The following is a 27,837-nucleotide window of genomic DNA, read 5'->3' as shown; positions in this document are numbered from 1 at the left end:
TCTCTCTCTCTCTCTCTCTCTCTCTCTCCCTTCTTCCCTCCCTCTCTCCCTCCCCCATTCCCCCACTGGAATTCTGAGTAGAATGCCCTTATACTTTTCATTCATAGTTTTGTTGCCTCCCATACATTCCAAATTCAGGGTCACAGCAAGTTTTCTAATTGTTGCCCTAGACAGGACTCAGCTAAGCACTGGTTACATCTTAAGAGCTGTGTTTAGGTCACCCCGTATTATTTTGCCAATCTCTCATGAGTGAATTCAAGACAATGGGACTTTAAAATGAGTGGTATGACTGAGACAAAAATAAACATTACCTACTGAAACCTCCTGATGCAGGGCAAATCATACTCACCGACCAAATTCCGACCTGAATATTAATAGCACATTCAGAGAAGCAATTTTTTTTTTTTTTTGCCCCAGCTCATGTTATTTCTAAGTACTAGAGTTGGGACACCACAGAACTATGGCTCTAAACCAGTATCCTTCCAGCCTTTCAGAGGAGCAGTTCTTTCATTAGTGATAAAAAAATATATATATCTAAACGATAGGATTGATAAGATGTGTAGCCGATCTGAATATCAGCATATTCTTACTCTACAGGTGTATAGACAGGAAGCTAAATAATCAACGCTCAGACTCGTGAGCCAGCCATCACTGTTGAGACTGGGTGACAAGACTAGGATGTTGTTGAGCAGAGATTAGCTCTTCAATCTGTTAATAACAGGGACACACACACACACACACACACACACACACACACACACACACATGTATGGTTACCAGGAAGCTATTCCTACCTTTAAAGAGCTTGTGGTGAAACGGTGGGAAAGTTGGCAAGTGAACAGACTGGAGTCAGCAGTGATGGTGAATATGGGATTTGGGCAGCAGAGGGGAAGCATGGCTAATGAAATCAAAGACACTTTTCACAGGCATGGGGTATGCCAGGATCTGAAGGCAGAGGAAGTAACAGAAGAGGTGGTAAGAAGGCATGAAGGAGAGCAGCCATAAAGAGTGGAGGCTCCTACACATACCCTGATGCCATCACAATATATAAAGCAGCCTGTCACCAAAAGTCACATGGTACACCATTCCACTTAAATGGCTTAAATGAATATCCGTGCAGTCAAGTCCATAGACACACAATAGGAAGCTGCTTGCCAGAAAGTGAAAATGGATAAAGGGGGCTCTTGTCCAGTGGGGACAGAGCTCCAACTTTACAAAAATTGGAAAGTTCTAGAAATCTGTAGCATAGCAGTATGAATAGACCAACACTACGGAATTATAGGCTCAAAGGTGGGAAGATATAAATTCTTTTGTGCGTGTTTACCACAACTCATGTTTTCATTTAAGATGAGCAGGTTCTGGACTTTGATGGTGTCATTAGGCTACAGAAAAGACGCTGTGAGCGACAGCTAAGGAGGCAAGTGTGAGTCACCAACCCTTTCTCATCTGCTTCACACTCCACACTTCCAAACAGGTCACCTAGTTATCAGCAGGCTCTTAACTGTGTGACCTGTATTGACAGTGTTTACTACAATGCACCCAACTTTTTCTCATTGGAATATGCAACGAAAATGGCATTTGTCGACCCACTGGGAACACACTGAGCTGCAGGAAGAATCGGTAGCTAGGTTTCCTGCTGCTCTCAGAAGCACTCAGCTGCCCAGGTGATAGAGGATCAATGCTGTAAAGAACCCTACCAATCACTCGTACTGAGAGGTGGGAGGCACCACATTTTATCAAAGCTTATTAATACCACCAAACTCTACTAAATCCATCTCAGTCTTTTAATTGAAGAGCCTCTTTTTTTCTTAATTTACATATCATAGCCCAGAGCTTTACATAATCTCCAAGGTAATCTTATATATTGCGTATATATTGCTTTTAATCTGATATTTCTAAAACAGCATCACTGGTATTAGATATTTTTTTCTAATGAGTCTGCCATACTAAAGCATAAACAGCAATAGGATTGAATGAAAAAAAAAATCATTAAGACTGCGAACTACTTAGACCAAAGGTTAAGCCAAGAAGTAATAGCGGAAACTTAGAATTTGAAAATGTCTATCATTAACATCAAGATAATTGGAAATATAGAAGTTTAAACTGTACATTGGGTACATGCCTGTAATCCCAGCACTCAGGAGATATATGAGGCCCTGTATAAATAATGAAAAAAAAGGGAAGAAAGAAAGGATGGAGCAAAAAAAAAGGTATATTTTAAAGTCTGGATTCAAGAAGTCAGATTAAAGCAGGAAAGGAACCTGTCAGAACGGTGTCCTCCTTCAGGATTTCAGTTGAGGCTCTCAAGAACACCTATAGAAGCCCTAATCCTAAGTACCTATGGTGAAATTTACCTAAAATTAGCATTTTAAGCATCATTAAGTTATGATGAGACTGCAAACCTAAACCCAAATCCAGTGTGACTGGAGTCCCTGTAGGAAGCGAGGGGACACAGACATGTGAAGATGATATCAGTGATGAGGGAGACAGACCTGGGAGTCTACTTCTTTCTTCTCTTTAGTTCAAATAGTTTTCCATTCTTCACAAAGCCTTCCTAGTTTCTGATCGCTCATTTATTCATCAAATATCTGAGTCTTTGCTATAAACAAATGCTGCATCAGGCTCAGTGGAAATCAGAAAATGCAAATAACTTTACTGCTCTGGAGTACAATTTGAAATACAGGCTAAGTATCCCTTGTAAAAATGCATGGGGTCCGGGAGCCTTTCAAGCGTTGAAGTTGCTCAGATTTTGAAATTTTTGTGTAGACTTTTCTACCTGCATGTCCCTAGTTTCCTCAGCCTGAATCTGTACCTGTGATGTCGCACCTTCAATGTGATGCTGTGGGTCTTAACTCCGCTATATTGTCTGTATGACTGTTTTCTACGCTCTTGACTGGCGTCTGTGCTATCTTTCTGGCCCCGTAGGAATTTAGGTCTAGATTTTCATGAGGTCTTGGCAGATGTGATGTTAACATCTGAGAAGGAGGAGTTAGGGGCTGGATTCCCTAGGGCTTGACTTAGCTGTACTCACTGGTCCCAGGTCTATATTTTATATCCAATGTCTGTTCTCTTTTGTTGTTATTTATACTATATGAGCTTTAAAAAAATACCTTTACTATGACACTTCTGCACCTCAGTTCCCAGTGCAGACAACGTGACAGTAGTCACCATGGGGGAGGGTGTGACAACCAGTTGCTGATATAAAGCTGAACCATGAATGTCCCCTGGCTCGTGTTCCAGGCTCTGGAATGAGAGCTGCTGTGACTGGGTTCTGTGTGAGCAGCACTTTCTCAGAACAGTGTGAGTTTATCAACCTTTTAGTTTTCTCCTTAACGAAAACCTAGGTTGTAACAGTAGATGCTGTGAGACAGCTTGCTTTCATTTCAGTGTGGGTGAAAACGGACATGAAAATCAGGAAAGGCAACCCATTCCTTCCCGTTTACATAATTTGCTCTCAAAATTCACCACTTTCCTGTGAGTTTTACTCTAAATGTTCTAGAAATGAATTGCATGTCTAGTTGAATGCTCATGTGGTTCAGTGTATTTTTGATTGGGTCATTTTTATCTTGCTCAATGACAGGAAAGCTTAGAATTAACTGCCTTGCTCCCTTGGGATACCTAAGGGGCACAGACCTGACTTTGCTTAAATGGCCAACGTTCCCTTCTTGTGCCCGAACGACCATTCTAGTTGAGAGAAGTGGCTATCGGAGGGATGGTCTGTAAACAAGCATCAGGAGCACCATACACAGGTGGAGATATGTGACCTGTGAGAATAAAGGGCTGGTTATATGGAAGCTGGGATGCCAGTACATAGGACTGCCTGGTATAGTCCCTGGATTAGAGCAAAGTATCTTGTTGTTCAAAGACATTGATGTTACCCTTCTGGAGAATGGTAGGGATGGTGGCATCATAACCCTGCCATGTGCAGCCTGGAGACTAAGGTGAGAGCCCACCGAGAGCAGAAGCAACCACTTGGTGAATTGACGAGAAACATTGTGAACCTAGCCCTAGAAATGCCAAACCTTCCAGTTATCTCCTGCCTTAGATGCTTCAGAAGAGTCCGCAGGAGCTGTCATGAGAAATGATATTTGGATAAGAGAATCCAAAGGGCTAGTAAAGTATAGGCTTAGTCAGAGCAAGAGATGATCCAGACAGGAAAAAATCCTAGAGGAACAACCTAAGAAAAAGATGACATTGTCTTGGGAAGTCGTTGGACAGAGAAGATTGTAAAGATGCTACTTTCCAGAGGAGCAGTGGGCAGGATTGGGATGGGGGATGAAACTATATGTTACTCCATCAGCTAGGTTCATACTTTTTGAACAGTGTTAGACCCAGGCCAAACCAAGAGGAATGCTGGGATATGTGTGTAGCTTCCTAATATGATCCCTTCCCCTACCCCTCCATCCTTGCCTCTATTCTGCAAGAGTTAGAACAACAAGAAGAAAACATGGAACCATGGAAAAGGAGACATGTCCCTCCCCAGTTCAAGACTATGAGTCATGCTTATACCTGAATGAAATGTGTGCCAGAAAAAGCTGAACCAGATGCTGCAGAATCTACCTGCCAATAGTGACCAGCCATTTATTTCCCCTTTACTGTCATTGTAGTGGAAGACTGATGCTTCATTGTTGACCCCTCTTCATATTCATTACTGGTCATAGTAAGGCAAGCTGATCCCTGACTTTCTCATGCATGAATATTGTGTACTCTAATATTAATAAAAGAATGACTTACAATGTTTCTCAGTAATGAGAAATATGCATGTTATTTTGTTCAGGGTTAGCCCTATTTTTGTTCTGTTTTGCATAAAATATGTTGATTAATGTAAATTTCATAGTGCATCTAATAAACCTTTTTATCAAAGGATGAAAAATTTAACAACTCCACTGTGGACAAAGGCATTCTGAGGAATGATAATTGGAAATGAGTGATTGATGCATGAAAAGAAATTACTTAAAGGGAAAGAGCACTGCTGGGGTCCAAACCCAGTCAGATTTGATGTGCTTTGTTCATGTCTGAGGAACATCATCATTGATAAAATTTTATAGGAATGCTAAGATGAAACAAATCAGGTAACTTCCTGCAGATCAAGATAGACAGAAAAATAAGTTACAAATAAGCAAAGAGGAGAGTCCAAAATGCCAGTGTGAGGCTGGACTAAAGTAGAGTAACAGTGCAAGCTCAGTTTGTTTTCAGAGACACTGTAGGTCATAGATCAACAGAGAGATGATGATGGTAGATAAATGCTGATAGATCTATAGACTAGATGGAGATAGATGATAGGTAGATAGGCAGGTAGATGACAGTTTAGATAGATAGGTAGATAGACAAATAATAGAGACCATACATAGATGATAGATAGATAGATAGATACATAGATAGATAGTAGATAGATAGGTAGATGAGTGATAGACAGACAGATAGATGCATATAGATACGTTCATAGATAGATAGATGCATACATATATGTATATGTTTCTACAGTTCTACAAGATAAATGCACACATGTAAGTAAACATAAACAAAGCTAAATATAAATACATGTGCATGGGGTTGATTGCACACGTTCATGCTGTTTCTCCTGAGAAAAAGAAAACATGATAGCAATATAATACAGCAGTGCTCTCTCAAAAGTCTCTCTTTGCTTAATTTCAGTTACTCAAAGCCAACTGCAGACCGAACGTAGTAAATGGAAAATCCCAAGATTAACAACTCAAAAGCTCTAAATTGTTTGATATCTAAGAAATATGATAAAGCCTCTGCCCATCCCACTCTACTCTGCGCCATCCTGCTGCAGACATGGATTAGGCGTTACCCACTCATCAGTCATTTAGCAGCAGACTCAGTCTTCATATACAACCATAGACTATTAAGGAGCTTCAGTGCCTAGGTTCAAGCAATCCTTGCATATTTAATCACAGCCCCAAATATTAGTAGTGATGTTGTCAACTCAGACATTCAAGGAAGATCCATAAAATGCTCCCTTTAACTGAAAGGGTAAAATGTAGTAAGATATTTTGAGTGACACCATGTATGTAATATTTATTATAGTGTATTATAATTATTCTATTTTTTTATTTTATTTTATTAATTTATTCTTGTTACATCTCAATGTTTATCCCATCCCTTGTATCCTCCCACTCCTCCCCCCCCCATTTTCCCATTATTCCCCTCCCCTATGAAGGCATCCTATTGGGACTCTAAATGAGAGACGCATGGGAGAACAGCAAAATAAAAGGATCCAGAGGGTCCTAGAAATCTACAAGTAGAACAATATGATAGGCAGATTTGGGCCCAGGGGTCCCGCTCAAACTAAGGCACCAGCCAAGGACAATACAGGAGGTAAACTTTAAACCCCTTCCCAGATCTAGCCAATGGTCAGAATTATTCTATTTTATTATCAGAAATTACCATTTGTCTCTTATTGTACATAATTTACAAATTACACTTTGCATGGGTGTGCATATGTAGAACACAATATATTAGAGATAGGTTGTTATCTGTGCTTTCAAACTTGACTGAAAGTCTTGAAACACATTTTTTCTTTAATGAGAGGTATCTGTGTAACCAAAGAGGAAAACTAATGCTAAGATCTGGTCCCACTATTTTGTGATATAAGAAACTAAGGAGAGAGAGAGAGGGAGGGAGAGAGACAGAGACAGAAAGAGAGAGGGAGGAGAGAGAGAATATGTGGGTAAGAAAATATGTCTGAAAGGTTGAGAATACTGCTAACAGACCCCCTAGTGACAGAAGGAGGAATGCTTTGAACATTAAAATAAATAGTCTATTACTGATTTATCCCCTGAGGATTGACCTAAGAGTTCATGTTCATAGTTAGACCCAGTTTCAAAAACATTGAAAGAATGAAAAAGCCACAAGTCTAAAAATAAATAAATAAAGGGAAGATGGCTCTGATTATTCTCATAGGATAATTCTAAGTCAGAAGTGTGGGGAAACAGAAATAACCAAACAAGAAGCAGAAAGTCCCAGGAGGACACTCCAGCTGTTGCTACAAGCAAGACATGCTGGTGGGCACAAAGTTTAGAGCACAAACTCTAAAGAGAAGCCATATTTTCATGATCTTAAAGAAACCCCAATCAGACATATTTTTAAATTATTACAGCAGTCTTCACAGATGTTGTCAAATTCTTTGTTGTCCCTACCTTCAAAGACACAAAGCCAAATTGATTTATTTCTATTCTGAGTGACAGCTGGAGTTAGTAACTGGCACTTGGCTAATGTAACCTTCTAGTAAAGAAACCTGGCAGATAGCACCTTATTCAGGTGACCGCAGCTAACATCACCTATAGTAAGGCATATTTATCTCATATTCCTCCAATTATGTTGAGGAGAGTACAACATCTTCATAGTACTCTGCCAAAAAGTTTCAGGGCATCGGCATTGTCACAAGAAAACATCAGACATCCAAAAACTAATGAAACTACCCAATTGGTAATCTTCAGGGGGCATCAATATAAATAAGCAAAATTGCTGTAGCAGTGAGGACAGAAAACACAGTCATGGACAAGAGCGCTGGGTCCTGTAAGAGCGAGACCGTCATGCACAAAGGTGGCAATCCCAAATCCCTCCTTCGCTGTAAGCAAGGGTACTTAACTAAGGGTACTTAACTAAGGGTACTTAACTAAGGCCAGCTTCTGGCTTTTGGAAAATGCTAGTCTAAGAAAAAGATGGATCGGGGGCATACATAAATTCTTTGTGCTTTTTGTAATTGTTAAATAAGTCTTAAAATATTTTTTAAATATAAGAGGCTTTCAAAAATGGGCCAAGAATCTTCTATAGTAAGCTAATAACATGACATGTGAAATTCAAAATAATGTTACCTTGTTCAGTGATGGTACATAAAGTATGTGAGGGCTCAGTAGATGAAGGTCTGTTACACATAGGTCCTGTTCAGTTCATGTTTAGTCTTAAACAGGGCAAGCACATGCTTTGTTAGGAGCCAGTGCTTTAGATGATATTTCTTCTGAAAGAAAAGCTAGCGACTTGCCATTTTTTTCCTCTGACCTTTCAGAAGGACTGATGGCTCAGGTCAGTATGACTGACTTCCGTTATAAGGAAATCCAGGAAAGGGTAGCAGAGTGATGAGAAATAGCGCAATGGCCTGGTCATCACTGATGTTTCCTCCTCTGCTCATCCCATCACCATTGTGCTCGTCGCCTCTTCAGCATTGATAGGCTAACGTGAAGCCATGGGGCCACATACAGGTCTTCGCAAAGCCCAGGCCAGCAGGGGGGAATCTAAGACCACCGAGGAAGATGTGCCTGATTCGGATTAGACTTCACAAGCTTGGAGATATGACAAAAATTATTAAGTTTGTTTGAGAAGCAGAGGGGATTTCTAAATAAAGGGGTTGGCAAATGTGACGTCACAGAAACAGCAGACTGTCTGTTTTTGTGGGAACATAGTTTTAAGGGGCCAAGATAGTTTGGGGAAGTTCATGTTCAGAAATCAGAAGGTTTGTGGGTGACTGGGAATAGCTGATTTCATCTCTTCAGACCTGTGCCCTTACCCACAAAATGCTGTGACAATGGCACTGATTTTGAATTCTACTCCTGGGAGCTATCGTAAGGATTGAATAATAATTTGATGCAAGGTGATGAGGGCCTTATCCATCCCTTGTGCTTGCTGCCCCACCTCCAACAGCTTCTCTGACACATATTCCCGTAGGAGATGGTTTTGGAAGGAGTTTTGAGACTTACAGTGTAGAAAGAGCAGCTGCTGTGAGCAAGTGACATCCAGTAGAGTCACGTGGGAAGAACTGAAGGGGACAATGAGCCAGCAAGGCTAGGGCACAAAGGCCACAGCATTGGGGGATATTTGAGGTCATTTTGAGAGGACTGGCACTTCTTGTAAATGACAGTCCCGGGGTTACTCTGAAGACCAGAGATGCACAATTATGTTTCTTTTCATTTAGAGAGTCCTGGCGGAGGGATTTAAAGGAACAAGACAAGACAGAGGCCAGTAGGGGTGCTTAGGGAGCTTCACCTAGGAGTCTCAACTGCAATTACGCGATCCCTGAAGTTAACCTTAAAAAAGGACAGAACCAGCCTGAGGCATATGGCCAGACCAGAGCGTAGAGCAAAGCAGATGGCACGTGACATCTTCTCCAAGAAGTCAGTTGGGAGTGGTAAGGAGAAGAGTGAAGGAGACATGGTCAGGAGAAAGACTTTTCTCTTTCCATCTTTTATTTCATGTTTACAACCAGGAATCTTGACAAATAAGCCAGTCACTTGAGCAAAGAGGAAGAAATATGAAGAAGGGATTGACGGGGGAGAGAGGTGGTGAGCCTGTGTGCAGTCATCTTTACTCAGCCCCTTTCAGATGAGGTCACCTTGTAAAGTCCACGGCTACTTTGCACAATGATAGCTTTCCTTTGAATAGCACATTTCTCCTGCACAACATGCTATCTCACGTGTATCTAAGATGAGGATTCTCGGTTTTCATTTGAGAACACTGAAATCCAAAGTGTCTTAAGAGCAGCGTCTGTGCGCGAGTCACATCCTATAAAGTCACCTGGGAAGAACTGAATGGGAGACAGAGGCAGCAAGGCGAGGGCACAAGGGCCACAGCATTGGACTAAAGCTCAAATCCACAGCCTCTTCTTTGACAGTTTCTTGGATATGCTATGGCCTATGAATCCTAGTTTGTATCTCGGCTGCTGCTGTGAGAAAAATGTGACCAAAAGCAACTTGGGGAGGAAAGGGTTTGTTTCATCTTATTGGTGACAATCAACCACTGAGGGAAGCCAACGCAGGAAGTTAAAGCAAAATCCCAGAGACGAATCCCTGGCCTGCTCAGTGGTCTTTCTTACACAGCCCAGGCATGGTGCTCTGCACAGTGAGATGCGGCCTCCTACACCATAGCAATTTTAAAATGTCCTCCACAGACAAGCCCACAGGGCAACCCAGTGAGACAATTCCTCAGATAAGATTCCCTCTTTCAAGGTACGGTGTGTCTGGGTTTGTGCCAAGTTAACAAAAACCATGACACTACATATTTTATATCAAGAAATGAGATGGCAAATGTATAAATACCTTTACACATTCTGTGTGTGACTGCACATTGTGTGTGGGAGTGGGGGGGGTGGTATGTCTGTGTGTGTGTGAGTGTTCATGTAAAGGCTTTACCTTGGCTTTCCCCTGTTAGTGGAATATTCATCTAATAATATGACCTAAGTATCTAGATTGCATGAAATTCTGATGTAACTTCTATCTGAAGTGGCCAAATGAGTGCCATTTTATCATAACAAGCATATTTCTATGACTCGATCAATTCCCAAATGGAAACAACCATGTCTCTAATGTAAAATGGAGGTATTGGGATTTGTAAGGAACAAAACCATCTTGACTTTCCAGCAATGCTCTAACAGATGACTAATTGGATTAATGAGTGTTTTAATGAATGGTAGAGTAAGAGCAATCTATGCAGTCAATGTAGCAAGCGGTCAACTCCCACGGAGCTCCTTTTCATCTTGCCAAACAGGAAAGCTTCTAGAAATATTCTACACATAGTTGTCCAAAGCGACCTTCTGAAGGACATTTAAAGCTTATAAGATTTGAAGTTCAGTGTGAAGACCGTGAAAGTAAACATTTCATGCACATTTCAGATGTGCCATAAGGTGATGTCAGTGCCACAGCCTTTCCTAAGTGCTCTGCTGAGCTCTTAACCCAGCAACAGGGAACCACACCTCAGTCCCTGGTGGCCCAGATGCTCCCAGCATGGACCCCGGCCCCGAGTTCCTAACCAGGCGTGTTGTATGGACAGATGAACCCCAAATCAGAACTTCTGGGGAGATAGAAAAGCAAACTATGATACTCAATTAATTAATTCACATTATGAAATTGCTGTGAGCATTTTGGGGTCCCAGCTGTCCTGTAAACTGGAGCTGGGGAAATGACTCAGCAGTTAAGGTCACTTGCTACTGTTACAGGAGACCCCAGTTCAGCTCCTAGCACCCTGGCTGCTCACAAATGCCTGCAACTCCTCCTTCAGGTCTCTGAAGGTAACCACATGCATGGGCACATACACACATTGACATATTTGAAAATCAATATTAATTTTAAAAACATGTCACATGCAATTAATTAGTTCATATTTTGAAATTACTGTGAACATTCTTGGGTAACAGCTGTCATTAAAGAAGTGTAACCATATACCAACTGAGAAACGAGCTCTCCCATTTAATATGGATGCCTTGAATTTATGCACCAAGGTAAGGAAAGCCCACTGGACCTTGGAGTGTTGGATTTTGTAAAGATTTTGTAAAAGTAAGGAAATGTGACGTGTACAGTATTGCTGCCTCGTGTGTATGTATTCATCGCCCTTTGCCTGAAACAGTACAAAATCCCTGTGAGTGCTCCTTACTACACTGAACAGGGAAAGAGGCATAGTCCTCACATTTACATGGGATATTAAGAGTTTGGTTATTACTCCACCTGTGCCATCTGTTTTAACCAAGAAGCCACTAGTGGGGGTTTAAACCTATGTAAACAAATTAGAGAAGCTCCCTTGAAAAGTGATGATATATGGTTCATAATGATTCTGCATTCTGAATTACTGTCCGAATAGACGGAGAAAAGCCAGACACCACCACCACCAGGTAAAAGGCATACAGAGAACTCAGCCTTAATTTAATCACACAGCGAAGAGGAAGGGCCCCCTTTCGTTCTGGGTAAACACTGAGTGGTTGGTGTTTTGTTTTTGTTTTTGTTTTCGAGACAAAGTCTCTCTGTGTTATCCTTGGCTGTCCTGCACTCACTTTGTAGACCAGGCTGGCCTCGAACCCACAGCGATCCCCCTGCCTCTGCCTCCCAAGTTAAAGACATGCACCACCATGCCCGGCTCGAGTGGTTGGTTTTCATATCCTGAAGAGCTCACAGTTGCTACTCTTCAGTTGCACTAGTACACACAGTCCCCGTCAAGCAAGGATTTGATTTGAATATGAGAATATTTAAAAAGTCTAGATATTTTCTAAGTTATTTTCTTTTAGAAAAAAAAATCACACCAAAAAGAATTACAACAAACATTAATGCATCCCTCCAATTCAGCTATTTGTCACATCGCTCTGAAAGGAAATTCAGTTGAATAATGTTTGAATATCTTAGCAGAAGAAAGCCCAGGCTGAAACAAGAAAGATAGAAGCGATGAGGCAGAACAAGGTATGTGTCACGCAGCGCAATTATGCCTGAACCCTCTTGAGAGGACTAGGAAAGCAGAGACTTTCAGCTTCCCCACGCTAGCAATGATATCTCCTTGCCACAGATGCTGAGCTGCAGAGGAGCACAAATGTATATATATTTATATATACATATACATATACATATATATATACATATATATTTTTTAAAGCTCAAGGTTTGGAATTTATTTTCTTCTTTATTGTAATTTCTCTTTTGCCGAGTGAGCCTGTCACGCAGCTGTCATCTGATCTGTGGGGTGCAGGCAGGCCTGTGCTCAGTTGAACCCATTATCAACTCCCTCCTGTGTGCCTTTTCTTTACATTAGGTTCTTCAACACGGAGAGGAAAATCTCAGTGTCCTCTACACTGCGTCTTCCCCTGAAGACTTCAAATCTTTTACATTTTAATGGACATTTACAATTATAATTACTTTATTTTAAATTCCTTGCTTTGGAGGGGGATAGTGTAATGATCTTACTTCATATCTCGTCCTTTATTGATATTATTAGTCACTCATCTGAGTCAAGGCATACTTCCTTTTAAAAGTATGTGTGGGAGAAAGAGAATGAGAGGTTAGGGTAAGACACGGGAATATCATTTTATCAAATTTTAAGTAACTTTGCGAGTGGTTTCAAGGTACCATGAAGTTACTTTTGATCTGATCTGATGTGATCTTGGTGACCCTGATTTTCCCAGCCCCGAGCATGCTCTGCCCACAGCAGCACATAAAGCTCCACTTCCTGTCTTGTTCCTATTTTCTTTTCTCTTTCTTTCTTTCTTTTAACATTCTTGTCTTAGTTTGTGGGTTGAGGGGAGGCAGACTGGTAAAGGCTGTGACAGTGATGAAACAGGAGTCATGTGATTTTTGTTCCAATGTACCAGCTGTCCACTTTCAGGCTTTCCACTGGACTGGAATAAACATAAAATGAGACCGTTTGCTGGCATTTTGAAGACATAATACAGCCAAACTGAAAAGGTCATGAGACCTGGAACTTAGAAACCTCTAACCTTACACCTGCCTTGCCGTTGTTTCCCACCTGTCCCTTCTGCACTGACGTCACCGAAAATTAACAATATAGAGTAATGTTGTCTATTTATTGACCTTACATCCTTGCCTTCCAATATATGTTATGTTGTTTAACCACATGTTATATTAGGCTGCATCTCACTGGTTTCGGCTGTTTAAATAGACCACAGTCTGGTTTACCATTCTATTGATGGGCATTTGGGTGGTTTACAGTCAGGACTCTACAGTGTCATTGTCCTACATACACATGAGGGCATGGCTGTGGCATACACACTCCTTCCAGAACAAGCCCATGGACGTGTATAGGAAAAGAAGCAGCTCAGGGAACTTCTGGAAAGGAGCTGTTCCTGCTCATAAGAGGCAGTTCACTGCCCCTGTGCAAGCAGCCATGCCCCCTTCTCCCTCCTGACCAACCTGTACACCTGAGCAGCCATGCCTCCTTCTCCCTCCTGACGCACCTGTACACCTGAGCAGCCATGCCCCCTTCTCCCTCCTGACCCACCTGTATACCTCAGCAGCCATGCCTCCTTCTCCCTCCTGACGCACCTGTACACCTCAGCAGCCATGCCCTCGTCTCCCTCCTGACCCACCTGTATACCTCAGCAGCCATGGTTCTTACCACTCAAAAGGAGGATTTGCAGAACCACAGAGAACCTTCTGAGTCATTCACAAGCATTTTGCTGTTGTTCTTTCTAGTTTTGTGGCTCAATGACGAACTCCTGCTGAGCTTCAATTTGTTTCCAACCATATTCTATTTTCACTCTCTGGGAGGTGCTATGAGAGAAAATTTAAAAGTGGAATCTTGCCCCTCAGGAGCTTAAGTGCTCTTAGGAATATTAAAATTCCTAATGCAAATCATAATTCCATAAGATCCATTTTTAAAACCTGGAAGCAAGCAGATCTTTAAAAATATTATTAGCCTACTGTATTGATCACTGTATTGTATAGCTTGATTACCTATTATTTGACGTATACCCATCATGACCCTGACAAAACATGACCGAAATATTCATCAACTTGTCAATGACAAACTGATCAGCTAATGCTTCAAGAGTCTAACATTATTCCATTCTGCAAATGGAGGGTTCCTACACTCTACATCAGAAAAGTTAAGCTCCCCTTTAACAAATAGATACCATCTACATCTCTGTCCACTCGACCAGGCTTTCATTTGCTTCTACATTGTCTGTCACTCACTTGATGCCATTTATTCAGTGATTATTTTCTTAGCTGACTTCAAGCTAACTAGTTTGCCAGGACACAAATAGGATGAATGTGAGGGAAAAAAATCCCCACCAGCTTCCCACCCACTGGGCCTCATCCTGTTGGGGAGAGAGCTTGCTGCGGCTTATGTGAGACAAAACTACTTGAAATGGTGACATGTATGGTGAATTTAACAGCGTCTCCCCAAACCAACTGAGCTCCAGAACAAGACTTTACTTGGAATCTGGGCCTTTGCAGAAGTAAATGGCTAATCATTCTGGATGAGGGTGGGTCCTGACTCTGATGTCTTCACTCCTTATTGGAGAAGAATGAGGGGGATTCAGGGACAGGCCCTGGCAAGAAGACATGACACTGGGTAGAGGTGGAGGAATGATGCACAATCCTGCAGAGAACTATGGGAAACCAGGAAGTGGATGAGTCTTCCTTGAATCCCTCAGGGGAAGCAGAGCTCTGGGGAGCCTTGACTCGGAAATTAATTCGTTGATGCTAATGGTGTTGGCAGCCGCTGATCCACAGGGCTACCAATCTTTGATAACTGCTGCAGCAGCCTAGAAAACTGTTAAAGTGTCTGCTGGGTTGCACACCATGTGAGCAGCAACATGCGATGGCCCAGCCCAGTGTGCCATGAACTCCTAAGGGGAAGGTCCTCTGAAGACCTATGTGAGCAACTAAAATCCCAAGAGCAAGTAGAACTTCATGAAGATCAAGAAGTAGGGAGGGGCGGGGACAGCAGCAGGGGCAGCAGGAATGAGGGGCCACAGGTTTGGGGGGGTCTAAAAGACACCCAAAGAACTAAAATGCCAGGTAGAGAGGATGGAAATGAAACTTTGAGTCCAAATGGAAGGTTTTGATTATTTTTGTTTTAAAAGTATTGGCGTAACAACAGATTGGTTTTAGGACAAAAAAAAAAAAAAACAGATTCCTGTAACCACAAAATGGAGAAGTTGGTGATAAGGAGCTAACTTGGGGGGCATCAAAAACCCTAATGGGGCTTGCAAAAGCTCAGTCAGGGAGGTCCTGGTGAAGATGAAAGGAGTCAACAGATGGAGAGGTTTTTAGGAAGATCTCAAGATTTTCGTTTGGATGAGATGTTCTGACTAGCCTTCCCTTTGCCATTGTGTCTCATACTAGCAGAATATACACAGTCAATCCCATCGACCTTCAGCAGTAGCAGCCTGAGTCACATGCAACCATTCTATTGCCTAAGACGCCTATCAGAGTGGGAAATAGCACCGTGATTTATTCTTCCTTTTTCTCTCTTCACTCTTGCCTTGGGTTCCCTAGCACTCTGGTCATTATCTCTTCCATGGTAACCATCGTCTTTTATCAGTGATTGTTTATTCTAAGTACTGGGTTTAATGTGAGCTGGGTGAGGAAAAATGCCGGCACCCTTTATTTTTATAGCCCCAAAATTTTACACAGAATCTGGCACTTTGGTTTGGTTCTAGAAGTGACAGCACAAGTATCTAAACCAGTGACTCAGCAAACAACTAAGCAAGCACCTGACCCCACTATCAATCTGATCAGTGCCTGTTACCACTGAATACCTTGCTGGCTGGTCTGCCTTAACAAGTCAGCAGCTTATTCTTCCTCTGTGGACCAGACTCACCACTGGCAAATTTTCACCAACTGTCCACCAGTGGCTTACTGGGAAGTCTCTTCTGTGATTACTCTCATGCCCTGGAGATGCCTGTGCTTTCTGTTTTGTGGTTCTGGGCGCTAGGGCTTTGCATCGTTGTCATCATCAACCATCATATCAATGTCTTCTGCATACACCGCCATGCTGAAGAACAGCAAACAGCAATAGTCCCCTCCCTTAAAAAGATTACATCCTAAGATCAAAGGCTACCCACCAAATCAAACAGATTCTGCCTAGCTAGGATAATCCATACACGCTTCACAGAATTAAATTATGAAATCCAGTGAAAGATGGGAAAGGCAAGGACCCCTGACCTTGCTACTCCCTCCAGACCAGAAGGAGAGCCAAGCCATCAATTATTGGAACTGAGGTCTGGTCTCATCCCAGAATGCCACACTTCCACTACTTCTGACCAAGTTATTGCTGTGCATGTCAGTAAGATGTGCCTTGCCCATCCCTTCCAATTATCTAAGCTTTCTGTACTTCTACTTCTAATCTCCTGGCCTAAACTTTGTCATTTTAAAGTAAAAGTACATTTAAGGGGCCATGAGCAAATGGCTTTGGTGCCCTCTTAATCTATTTGTGAATTAGTAGGACTAGTGTTAAAGTTTGGAGAGGGATAGAAAATAGAGAAGATACTGAAAGATTAAATGCAATGCGCAGCGTGGTCTTCTTAAGAGGCAAAGACACACACACACACACACACACACACACACACACATGCACACACGCGCACACACGCGCACACACACACACACACACACACACACACACACACCAAAACAAAACAAAAACAAAAAACAGCACTGGGGGGAGGAAAATGGGATAAGAAAACAGGGACTGAATTCTAGCCAACATTGACTTTTAGTTCCATATTGACTCCCGGCAAACCTCAGCTTACTTGAGGCCAAATGTATACAAACGAATTCATCCCCTTTGGTTAGCTAAGCAGATAAGCAAATCCGTGCTAATTCCACCATGTCTGTGTATAAAATAAACGTGATGTTTAATCATAAGTAAAAAGCAAAAGATAATGTATAGGATCAAAGTAGACTTACCTTTGAGAGTACAATAATAAAACCTTCCTCTGATTTTTTTTTTTTTTTTTTTTAAACTGGTTTAGTTTGCTGTAAAATTTTTGTCCTAGAACTTGGTTTTAGGATTCAGAGGGACTGACAACTGTGTCATGTGCTTGGTGGGCCTTTTCTGCCATCTGCTGGTTATATATGTAATTACATATTATTCTCGCAAGTCTGAAACTATTGATTTGAAAGGGATCCTTTCTTTCTTTCCCCACCCCCTTTTTAGTTAAAGCAAAGTGAAGCAAATGCGGACACCAAAGAAAAACTCCCTTTGCGCTTGAGAATCTTTGAAAAGTTCCCAAACAGACCACAAATGGTGAAAATCTCAAAACTCCCTTCAGATTTTACAGTTCCGAAGATCAGGTATCGAATTCTTTCTTTGGTTGTGTATCTGCACTACATGGCTTTAGTCCCAGCTCACTCCTTCTTGCAGACTGGCATGTGGGTAGCTTTGGGGTTGTGTTTGAAACTGTCATATCCTGCTCTCCTCCCTTCCTTTGTGATAGGTAGCTTTTAAGTCCCATGAGCAAGCCTTCGGAGATGAGGCAGGTGAGGCCTCCTCAGTGATTAGACCTCCCAGGCATAAACAGAATGGACTTTGCTCGGAGTGTGAAAGAGGGTAGACTGAGGTCTGAGTGCTTATCTTCAAGTACGTGGGGCCCCCAGCTCTGGGCGGTATCTGTGTAACAGTAGCCTCTGCACATGTGGCCTGTGGTCTGCCTCCCACTGGTTAAAAGAACCACAGCACTTATACCCACAGTGATTCAGTTCCTACCAGCTTCACCTTCCTACTGAACGAATACACACAGAAGGTGCTTGGAACTGCCTGATTTTAATAATTAAACAAAATTCTTCCGACAGTAACTCAAAAGGCTCCAAATACAATCAGAATCATACAAACTTTTCTATCTTTATGTATTTATTTATTTATCTTTAAATATCTCGGTGCAGGATGATGAAAGTGTAGGATTGTGTACAGTGCCAAAACACTTTATATTCAAATAGAAAAAGCCAGTCATGTCACTGAGCAATGGCTCTTTAGACATTTTCACTAAGGACTCTGACAACATCAGAAGACTTATTGATGTAGATTATGTAAATTATGAGTTATTACATCACTGGCAATCTCTTGGGATTACCATTTGCATGCAGCCCGTTGGTGACCCAAGTGTCTCTATGTAGCACATGACAGCATTTCTGTTCCTGAATTTAAGTTAACTGACTTTGCTTAGTTGCATTACAGTTATTTAAATTTTTTGCCGTGTTTTGGAGATCAGATGAAATCTTTTCTTTTTGAGTCTTTAAATATAAAATCATCTCTCAAGGACTTTTATGATGAATAGCAGTTTGAAAAAGATGAATTAATTCTTTCAAGTCGTAGGCGGGAAATAAAGCATCTCATTACTGTGCTGGATTCAAGTCACACCATCAGTTAGCAGATACCCTTGCTTTTAAGCTATGTCAGGGACGCTGTGTTTTTAACAGAAGTTTGCAAAGATTCAGGAAGCTTTCTCTAAGTTAGCTATCTTGGTATTAACCCTAACCCTGCCCTTGGTATGACAGCTCTTATTTTCTGTGATCCCCTGCACCACTTCCTCATCTCTGTGGAATGCCACCTCCGGCTCCATTTCCTGAGTAACGCTTGGTGTGTGTGCTTCGTTTACAAAGGGAAAGCTTCATGAAGCAGTTCATCGACCGCCAGCAACAGGACACCTGCTGTCTCTTCAGAATCCTCCCTTCCACTTCTTCCTCCTCGTGTGATAACCCCAAGCGGCCCACAGTTGAAGACAACAAATACATCGATCAAAAAGTAAGAACCACTGTGTGTCTCCATTACCGAATTTCTCTAAAGCATGTGCTAGAAAAAAAAAACTACTTAGGGTCCTCAATTTCTAGGTCTCCAGAGAATAAAAAATAAGTGGTTTTACTTGCAATTAATAAAGGTGTGTGTGTGTGTGTGTGTGTGTGTGTGTGTGTGTGAATGCCAGCTTTCTTGTGCTCAAGCTCTGCTGTTTCACCCTGCCTGGCAAAGCTGATATGTACCGTGTCTCTAGCTTAGTCATCTTGCCTAAGCTATGACAGTCACTGTTGACTTTGCAGTGTGTCTCTTCATTTTAAAGAATCTTCACACACTTACTTTCTCTTCATCACCTACAGATCTCATTCCTCATTCTTATAGAACCCAGGATTGTAGAAAACAATATCCTTTTTTTTTTTTTTTTTTTTTTTTTTTTTTTGTCAGTTGAAAATAATTAGGTTTGTGTCTGGTTTGTTGGATTTCATTTTCTTTGGGGGAAGCCTGTGAGATGTTGTCTGCATTCTTGGAGCTCAGAAACCTTACCAGTACGTACCTTCTCTGTCCTTTCTCATCAAAAGTGCACAAACTGAGGACGAGGCTCTTTGCAGAACAAGACACTTGCACAGGGAAATTTCCATTTCTTACTTACTTAAGGATGACATATCCATTTTAGGACAGTCTTTTTCCCACTCAATTACTTACTGTCTCTTCTTTTGTCCTAAGCACTAGCATGTTTGTTTTTCCTCCTATTTGGTCTTCCTGATCACAAATGTGACTTTAAATGATACCATTTGTGGCTTTCACTTGTGTAGTGAGAAACCGTGCCATGGGTGGTACTTTTAACTTCTTTTAGTTTGTTCTTGGTTGTGTTTGTTTGAACTAAGAGCCTGTGGTATCGATACTTCCCAGTCAACACCATAAACAGGTAAAAAGCAACAGCCTAAGTGGATGCAGGGAAAATCTACCAAGAGACAGTAACCTAGCCCAGGCCAATCTGGGGTTGCACTTTGTTTTTCTAGAGAGCTGATCGGCATTGTCTTAGGGTATTAAGTTTGTCTCCTTATATTTCCAAACTTGACTATAAGCCAGAGGTGAAGTGGCCTTCTCCATACCCTGACTATGATGGGCTTGTGACCACTTGCCTCTAGGGGAAAAACCAAAAAGCTGATATCCCCAAGGTGCCCAGTGTGGCAAAACCAGGAGATACTTTCTAATCACTGGAAACAATTTCCCACAGAAAAGTGCAAATCGACCTCTTCCTTAAAAGAGAATATGAAACTCTCATAATTCCTGAATAGGATTTCCATCATTTGATAGGGAATGAATGTGAAAACTCTTGGCCAGTTGGACACATAGCAGAGGGGAGCCCCTTTGTACCCAAGCCCCCTCACCTTCTACTACTTAGTTTAGATTATTAGAGCTTAAAACACCACGTCATGTTTCCTTCATAACTTTTTGTGGATGTGGCTTCTTTTTAGCCTATCAGAGACATTGCACCCTGGGCACATCCGTGTTGTTCCGCTTAGAAAATCTCCAAGATTTTAAATCCTGTCTGTTAAACAAAGCCCATTAGAGATGACAGTGTGTTTCCCTTATCTCATCTCCACCTGGTAGGCCCTGTGTAGCTGAACTATAGTTGGGAGGGTGCTGCTCTCCCGTGACATTTATTCTAGCCTGGGCTAAAACTCAGCTTTGGGAAATGGAATGCACACCCACCTCCAGGTCTAGTCACCTGATCCTAGGAGAGAACACTGGCCATGTTGCCACGGATCCTAGTTTGCTTTCTGTTGCTGTGGTGACACCATTACCGAAAACAAGGCAAGAGATTTATTTCATCTTATAGTTTATAATTCATCATAGAGGGAAGTCAGGCAGAGACTCAGGGCTGGAGCTTCAAGCAGAAACCAGAGGAAGAACACTGTTGGCTGGCTTGCTCTCTCTGGATAGCTTTCTTACACTGTCCAGGCCCACCCGCCCAAGGATGGCGCTGCCCACTGCACCAGCCCAAGCAGTGCCACACCAATCACTCAGACCCTAGTCTCAGCTAGATATTGATGGTTTATTTGAACGCCTTTTCCAAGCTGATTGATCAGGGCCACAGTAAGGAACTGAGGCTTCTACCCAATCTTACTGCAGTCTTTTAAAAGAAAACCAAGTGTAAAAGAAAGAAAGAAAGAAAGAAAGAAAGAAAGAAAGAAAGAAAGAAAGAAAGCCAAGTGTAGAAGACAAGGGGGTGCATTTTATCTAACTATACAAGGCAATATTACATTTTTGGCTAATTAGACAAAGTATTATCAGCTAACCTTTAAGCTGATTGGTTCTAGGTGAGGTAAGTGAGGGTCTTCCAAAGTGTGGCCCAAGTGCAACCGAGTGCAACCTGGTGTATAGATAACAGGAGTGCAACCAGAGTGTAGCCAAGTGTATAGATAACAAGTATGAGTTATGACACCATTGAATCATACAAAATATGTGGTTAGCTCAGCCCTCTGACAGGTTCTGTTGGTTAGGGATCAACTCAGCTCTTTGGCAGGGTTTGTTACTGTCAGTTATGAATAAGTACTTCTAGGAAGCAAGGTTAGAAGTTTACATTTTGAATTTAAATTCACCTTACATTCACCTTACAAAAAAAATACACACACACACACACACACACACACACACACACACACACACACACACACACAGCTATGTCTCAAAGCAGACTTCAGTATTCCAGGCTTCAATGCCACAATGGGCTGGAACTTCCTACATCAGTTAGTAACCAAGAAAATACTTCACAGACATGCTCACAGGCCAGTTTGATGGGTGGGTGCAACTCCTCAACAGAAGTTTCTAGGTATGTCTAGGTTCATGTCAATTTGACAAAAGCTAATCAGGATGTCATGTGACTAGCCGTCAAATCTTGGCTCTGCTTAAGAGTTCTTTCTTTCTGGATCCATTTTTTGCCACATCAGCTTCCATTTCTGGAGTTCTTTGTAAATATTTAGGATTTCTCATCTCTGGGAGCCTTTGGCCAGAGCAATATGAGACATAGAAACTGCACTGTGAGTGAGCCTCCATGGCGAGGACTTCCTGCAAGCAAAAAGAGAATAAAAAAGTGGTCTGGCATTGATATTTTAATCATGTACGTGCCTACTCATATGTCTCTCCATATTGAAGTGAAAGTCTAGGATTTCTTGTGCACAGTGCTTCCTAGTAACACAGATGTGAACTTGATCTCCTAGCAACCCAGCGATACAACCAGTTCACCCAGCTTGTAACAACAGTGAATCCCTCAATCCAATCCTCGACCACTGCTCTTCGGTCTGTGTCACCTTGCTGTCTCTGCCTTGCTCTTGGATGGCTCTTCTGACTCCCTGAGTCACAAACTGCCATGATCTAGGAACATAAGTGAGCCTTGCAGAGCCCCAACATCTATCACTCAAGAACAAAATGAGAATAAAATGAGAAACATTAATTTCTTTGATTTGTTTATGCTTTCTATTTCATGTCGTCCGTGTTCACTCAGTAGTTCTACAGAAATGTGTGGTGTACCTGCTGTTCACTTACCTGCTATTCCTCTGGATGTGAAAATTCAAAAGAAAGCAAGGTGTGAACTTTAGATGCTGGCAGCACTAGGAAGAAACTCAAAGAGGTTCAAGTAAAAGCTATTGTGGGAACGGGAGCTGGAGAGATGGCTTGGTCATTCAGATAACTTATTTGTCTTGCATAGGACCCCATTTAAGTTCCCAGTACCCACATGGAGGCTCACAACCATCTCTGACTGCAGATATGATACCTTCTGACCTTTGGGGGCACTAGACATGCACTAAACAGGGTCCCCTGAGGTCTCTTTCCAGCACAGTTGAAAAACAGAGAAAGGGACTTCAAGCATATAGGGCTCTACATAAGGCCTGTGTATTTGATGGAGCTGAGCAAAGTAGGGCAGAGCGTTAAATGACTTGAGTTCCAGTCCCCACCTGTAAAGTTGAGTAAATTCTCATGTCCCCTGCTACTTAGGAGAATTCAATATGATCGTATATGTTAAAAGTGGGTCATAGTGCCTAGCATGGCAAAAGTCTCTAGCCTTTCCACCCAGATAAGACTAGTGACCGGAGACCAGCCAGACCCTGACAGCCCACTCACCAGAGAGGCTGGTGGATGAGGCAGACTGACTAATGGTGGCACATATCTCTATTCACGGTGCTTGGGAGGCTAAGGCAGGAGGGCAATGTGTTCAAGAGCAGTGTAGGCCCTGTAGTGGAGCCCTGTCTCAGAACCAAAACAAAATAAAAACAAATGACCTTTATGTAAACAAACTTAACCTTCTGGCATGACAGTGTAGTTTAGCTCGGCTGACTTATTTCCCTCATCATCCACGGTCTGAGATCTTTTTAGTTTGAGTTCTATAGATAATGTCATTGCTGTTCCCATTACCTACTGTGTGTCTTATGCTCTTCTCTTTTTTATTAAATATCTTTATATCTACATTTATATTATTACACACAATATACACTAAACTACCTGCATGAGACAATCAGGAATCATGTAGATGTTACATTCTTAGTGTTTTGGCTATTTGTATTTGGCAGACTTGAAGAAAACGTCTTTCCTATCTTGGTGTGTCTAAAATTCTGAATGTAAATCAATATCTATTACATCTTGTTATCATCAATTTAAGACATCTATCTAGACCTAAAAACATCTTAATCCCTAAACAACTAAGCTTAATTGTTAAACTAAACTCTCTGGTCCTCAACCCCATCAGAGACTTCAGAAGGAATAAAATTGATTACCTGAGTATACAGTGAGTGCAGGCTAGCAGCTTCCCAAATGAGAAGATGACAGATACAGTTTGCTTCCTAAGCAGTCACCCAAAGCTCTCTGTAACGTTGGAGCATCATCTTCAGCCTTCAGGCCCAATACATCTGACAGATATATTTCTCATGAGTCGATTAAATGCTTCTAGAAGATTTCTTCTTCACAAAGCCTGTTGATTGCCATGCAGCTTTTTGACAATTTTCTGATTGATTATAAACTGTCATATGAATTGTTCTAGTAACTCTGTATGTCCAACCCGATCTATAATTTACAGAGTGAACATTTACTCATTCATTCGATCAATAAAGGCAGAGAGGTGGAGAACAAGCTGCTTTGGTCTTTAGGGACATAGATCTTCTGAAATAATTCTACCACGTAATAGCTCTAAAAAACAAAAACAAAAAAACAAAACAAAACAAACAAACAAACAAAACAACTACTAAAAGACTTATCTCCAGGAGAGGAGGGAGAGACAATGGAAAGCTAGGACACGACCTTGTGCTGTGTCTTAAGGACACCAGGCAGGGTGGCCCAGGAGGAACTACAAGAGGTGGTATTCACAACACCAAACGCAGAAATCATATGCAGGTCTCTGATAGCTTAAAATTGCCTCTGTAGGTAACTAATTGACCACTTACTCATAATAATGAAAAGCAAACAAAAAGATACACAATATAAAAAGCAAAGCACTTTTTCCTCATTGTTACTGATCTTTGTAAATTGTCAACCTCAAAACGATGGGTGTGCTTGGTTGCATGTTCTTCTATTCAATAGCTCTGAGGACCATTATATGCCGAGTGTTCTGGAAGCAGTGGGGAAGTCAGAGAGGAAATCCCTAACCAATATTCTTGTAGAACTCTATTTACTTGGGGGTTATATGCAATCTGTTTTATATTTCTTGGATATATGTTCATTATGGGTCAGAAAGGAGCTACAGGCAGTTGCTCACTGTTTGGGCAGAGTTAGTTCTTTGTCATTGTGCTGGTGAGGGTGGTTGGTTATTTGTTTGCTTGTTTGTTTGTTTCTTCAGAAATGTGGCCTCTGGTAGGTTTCCCATGCCCATGGCATAGGGCATCCCTATACCATGAGGATATGGAAAATACTACTGGAACTCAGTACTTTGTATATGTTTAAAAAAAAAATAGAAGGGGGTCGAGAGATGGCGTGGCAAGTAAGAGCACTGACATTTGCAAGTAAAGCTCTTCAGGCAAAAGGGGATGTTGTGTGACACAGCACAGCTCCACAGCGAGATGTTTGTTTGTTTTAAATTTCGGTTTCTTTGGGAGGGGAGGTTACAAGCACAGGGAGATGAGTGGGTGTGGAGTGGGTGATGTGAAATTTACAAAGAATCAATAAAAATTTGGGGGTAGGAAGAAAGGGGCACGTTAAGTTGAGAGAGGGACAGAGGGTCCCAGAGGAGTTAGTGCGGGGAGTAAAGAGTGGCTATGATCAAAGTGTGAGCCTGTGGCGAGCAGGCATCAAGGGACTGCGGCTGCTGGTAAAATGTGTACTGTGCCACAATATCCCAAGCTACTTTTTTTTTTCCTACTTCATAGTTTTACTTATAGGTCTTATCTTCCATCAATTGTTAGGCAAAACTTCTTGTGTCACAGCTGTTCCTGTCGTCACATTCCTGTTATTTGAATGTGAAGTTCAAATGCATCAGAAATCCAGGATCCCAGGGCTGATTGGATTTAAATCCCCAACAAACGCATGGCTAGAATCACAGTCACTCACGTGTCTCCCCAGCCTCAACCTGTTTATATCGGATGTAAATGTAGATCCAGTTTGTTTTTCCATCTGTGCTTCAAAACTCCCTAGAATATTTTTTTGATTTGTTTGTTTTGTTTTTCTGTACATGGGCGGTTGGCCTGCTTGCATGTCTGTGGATCACTCGCATGCAGTGCTCATGGAGGCCAGAAGAGGGAGTTGCATCCCCTGGGCCTGGTTACAGATGGTTGTGAGCTGCCATGAGGGTCCAGGGGGATTGAACCCTAGTCCTCTGGAAGAGCTGCCAGTGCTTTCTTTTTAACTTTTTATTGACTCTTTGTAAATTCCACATCAAGCACCCCAAACCAAATCATCTCCCCAACTATCCATATCCACTGTCAGCCCTTGCAACCTCCCCATGAAGAAAAACAAAAACCACCACACACACACACACACACACACACACACACACACACACACACACACAAGCATCTTGCTGCCCAATCATCTCCCCAACCATCCACTGTCAGCCCTTGCAACCTCCCCATGAAGAAACACACACACACACACACACACACACACACACACACACACACACACACACGCATCTTGCTGTGGAAGCTGTGGTGTGTCACAGTGTGTCACACAGTACACCCTTGTATCCAAACAACTTTAGTTGCAAATGCCAGTGCCCCTAACTGCTGTGCCATCTCTCCTCCCCACGACCAGCATCTATTTTTGGCTCACCAGTTAACACCATGTAGTAAACATTTCCACTTGTTTCAGTGAGCCAAGTGCTGCTGCATGCTCGGCATTGCAAGTCACTGCTTTGCCATTGTGGACAAGGTGTTAGGTGCTGATTTGGCCAAATCTCTGGTGACCCTCAGCCATTGCTTGGGTAATGAAACCACTGTCATAAGTCACTTAGTTCCCAACCTTGCAAGATATTCTCAGATGTCCATTGATATGATTCACTTCCAAGGAAGCAATCCGTCATAATATTTACCTCATTTATTATTATTGCATAGATCAATTAATAAGGAAATGTAAACCAAAGAAGGCTTAAAGATCAAAAGTAATCTTTTAGTGTGGTATTAATTCATTCTACACATGCATTTCAAGTAGCAACTATGCACATTGAATTACATAGGTGTGGAATCTACCATTTTTCTATTTTTACAGCTTACAGGAAACTCAAGGAAAATAAAAAGAGTTTCACACAAAATAGGAATCAACTTATATGGAGCATCCTAGAGTCTCGGGAAAGAGTGACTCTTCTCTCTCTCTCTCTCTCTCTCTCTCTCTCTCTCTCTCTCTCTCTCTGTGTGTGTGTGTGAATGTGTATGTGTTTACATATTTTAGCTTTTACACCTGGTGTTTATAAAAGATTCAGAATTTATAACGTGGGAATAACTAAGATCAAACCTCTTGACCCACCACGTAAAGCTCCCTTTCCACACTCTACACCACATTCCAAAGCGTCATAATGTGGCGTTATAATGAAATTCACCTTTGTATAAATTGTGACATGACTATTTTAGTCTGACAGCCACCAACGTTAGTCACCTTTCAGAATTCCAATTTTCCAAGCACAGTGTCAACTCTATAAGAAGTTTACTTTAGAGAGCCCTCTTGCTGTACACATGATCTGTCACAGTCACTTCGGTATTAATGTGCAGCTCATGGGTGTATGAAAAATTCAAATCTTGTCAAATGAGGCACCACCTTCCACCTATGTAATTTTAAGTAATTGCTTATTTCCAATTTCTATGTTTTATGTGGGAGCCATTCAATAGACTGCCTCATTACAATAATTGCACCATGCCTTCCCCGCAGAAATGATGCTCATCAAGCCCGATTCATCAGACCATGGTTTTGTCTCATGGTCAGATGTTCATGTACCCACTCTCTCGTGTCTTATTGGTCTGCTACTGCCTTCAAAATGAAAGAAAAGAAAAGAAAAAACCAAGGCTGTCCAAACTTTCCATATTAGAAGCACATTTATTGCTAACATTTCAAATAAAAAAAATAACAAATTTTAGTCACTGAGTTAATATTTGTTGTGTTCCCTTCTCAAGTTAGTATCAGTTCTTTCACTCTGCAATCAATTGGCCCAAGAGTGAAGTGACCGTTGGTTCTTTTGGCCTCTTCATTGCAATAGAGGACCTAACAGTCCCTAATGTGCCTGCAGCTGTTCTCAGGTGACTCAGTTAATTGAATTAATCCTCTGGTTAATTGAACGCCTCAGTGGAGCCCTGATTTGAGGGAACCCGTAAACGCAAGATGTAAGTGCCAATCATGGTGGTTCTGAAGACTCAGAAAGTCCACAGGTCTCTCAGGGTCTCAGGGTTCTTCCTC

General features: G+C 41.8%; 1 protein-coding gene across 1 annotated transcript in view; it reads left to right on the top strand.

The window, feature by feature from the left end:
* The window catches only part of Nalcn (sodium leak channel, non-selective), a 297,987-nt gene that overhangs the window by 192,032 nt on the left and 78,118 nt on the right, over positions 1-27,837 (top strand). The window contains exons 16-17 of the mRNA XM_051161012.1: positions 17,398-17,534; positions 18,840-18,981. Of these exons, the coding sequence (XP_051016969.1) occupies positions 17,398-17,534; positions 18,840-18,981 (279 nt within the window). The remainder of the gene's footprint in view (positions 1-17,397; positions 17,535-18,839; positions 18,982-27,837) is intronic.

Source organism: Acomys russatus, chromosome 18 (assembly GCF_903995435.1).
Source record: "Acomys russatus chromosome 18, mAcoRus1.1, whole genome shotgun sequence".
In the NCBI taxonomy this organism is placed as follows: Eukaryota; Metazoa; Chordata; class Mammalia; order Rodentia; family Muridae; genus Acomys; species Acomys russatus.
Note: the sequence above shows the minus strand (reverse complement) of the source record. Positions and strands in the feature narration are given on the sequence as shown.